The 1,028-nt window shown below is 64.0% G+C and overlaps 1 protein-coding gene across 1 annotated transcript in view; it reads right to left on the reverse strand.

Annotated features, from left to right (window-relative positions):
• RAB26 (RAB26, member RAS oncogene family) overlaps positions 1-1,028 on the reverse strand; it is a 27,942-nt gene that overhangs the window by 3,155 nt on the left and 23,759 nt on the right. Inside the window, exons 4-5 of the mRNA XM_009329374.1 lie at positions 1,005-1,028; positions 565-617 (exon numbers count right to left, since the gene is read on the reverse strand). Coding sequence (XP_009327649.1) covers positions 565-617; positions 1,005-1,028 — 77 coding nt within the window. The remainder of the gene's footprint in view (positions 1-564; positions 618-1,004) is intronic.

Raw genomic sequence — 1,028 nt, forward strand, 5'->3', positions numbered from 1 at the left:
GTAGGCACGCAGGGGGGGGTCCAGGCTCAGCCAGGGGGGGGCCGGGTCTGCGGGGAAGGGGCAGAGGCGGGCAGCACAAGGGATCCCCACAAAAGCCGGCAGGAAGGGCAGGTCTGCCGGGGGTGAGGAGTGTGCAGCCCTGCCCAGGTTTGGCACTAAGGTGGGTGGGGGCAACGCGCCCCCCAGGCCCGACCCATCGGGACCCCAAGATGTAGAGGAGGACGAGGGAGCACCTCGCTCAGTAAAGCTGCCTGCGCTCATTTACAGGAGCAAGTTCTCCAGCCGGTGCTGTAATTACACACAGCATTAATTTGCCGGTGAAGTGAATCCATCACCCCTTTTATTTGCCATGAAAAGGAAAACCTTCTCTGCCCGTCCTCTGGTGTCCTCGTAGGCAGACGGGCGCTCGGCATTAGCCACAGCCCTTCTGGAAACGATCACGGTTCACACCTCCAACACGCATCTCCTGCAGCACGTACCCCCTCCCCGGGGCCGACCCCCAACTGCCACCCAGCCCATGGCACAGGAGGGACGGGGAGGAGGGGCCAGGGGGTGCTGCCGTACCTGGATGTTGTCAAACGACGCTTTGTTGGTGACGTCGTAGAGCAGGAGCAGGGCTGTGGAGAGAGGGAGGGTGCATTAGTGCTGGTGCCGTGGTGCCAGGCGGGAGCACGGCCGAGCAGAGCCAGTGTCTCGGAGCTTGCTCTGCACCGTTCCCCGAGCCAGCGCACGCCCCGCTGCGGGTCACGCCTGGGGACGCGGCGTTAACGCACCGCTGAGGTCCCTGCTTTTAAGCCACATGCTTAAATCCACTACGGGCAATGCCTTAGACACGTGGCGTTTGCACTTCGACACGCAGAGGCTCCTCCATCCTTGGCGGCTGCTTCCCACGGGGAAACCACTCCGGTGATTCCTGATTCACCTGGCCTGGAGTCACGGCTTGGGGCCCCGAAAAGCCGGCGGGAGGGGGCTCCCCCCTGGGAAGCAGTGGTGGCCGTGCTTACCGTGGGCGTCCCGGTAGTAGGCGT

Source organism: Pygoscelis adeliae, unplaced genomic scaffold, assembly GCF_000699105.1.
Source record: "Pygoscelis adeliae isolate BGI_AS28 unplaced genomic scaffold, ASM69910v1 Scaffold467, whole genome shotgun sequence".
NCBI classification, from domain to species: Eukaryota; Metazoa; Chordata; class Aves; order Sphenisciformes; family Spheniscidae; genus Pygoscelis; species Pygoscelis adeliae.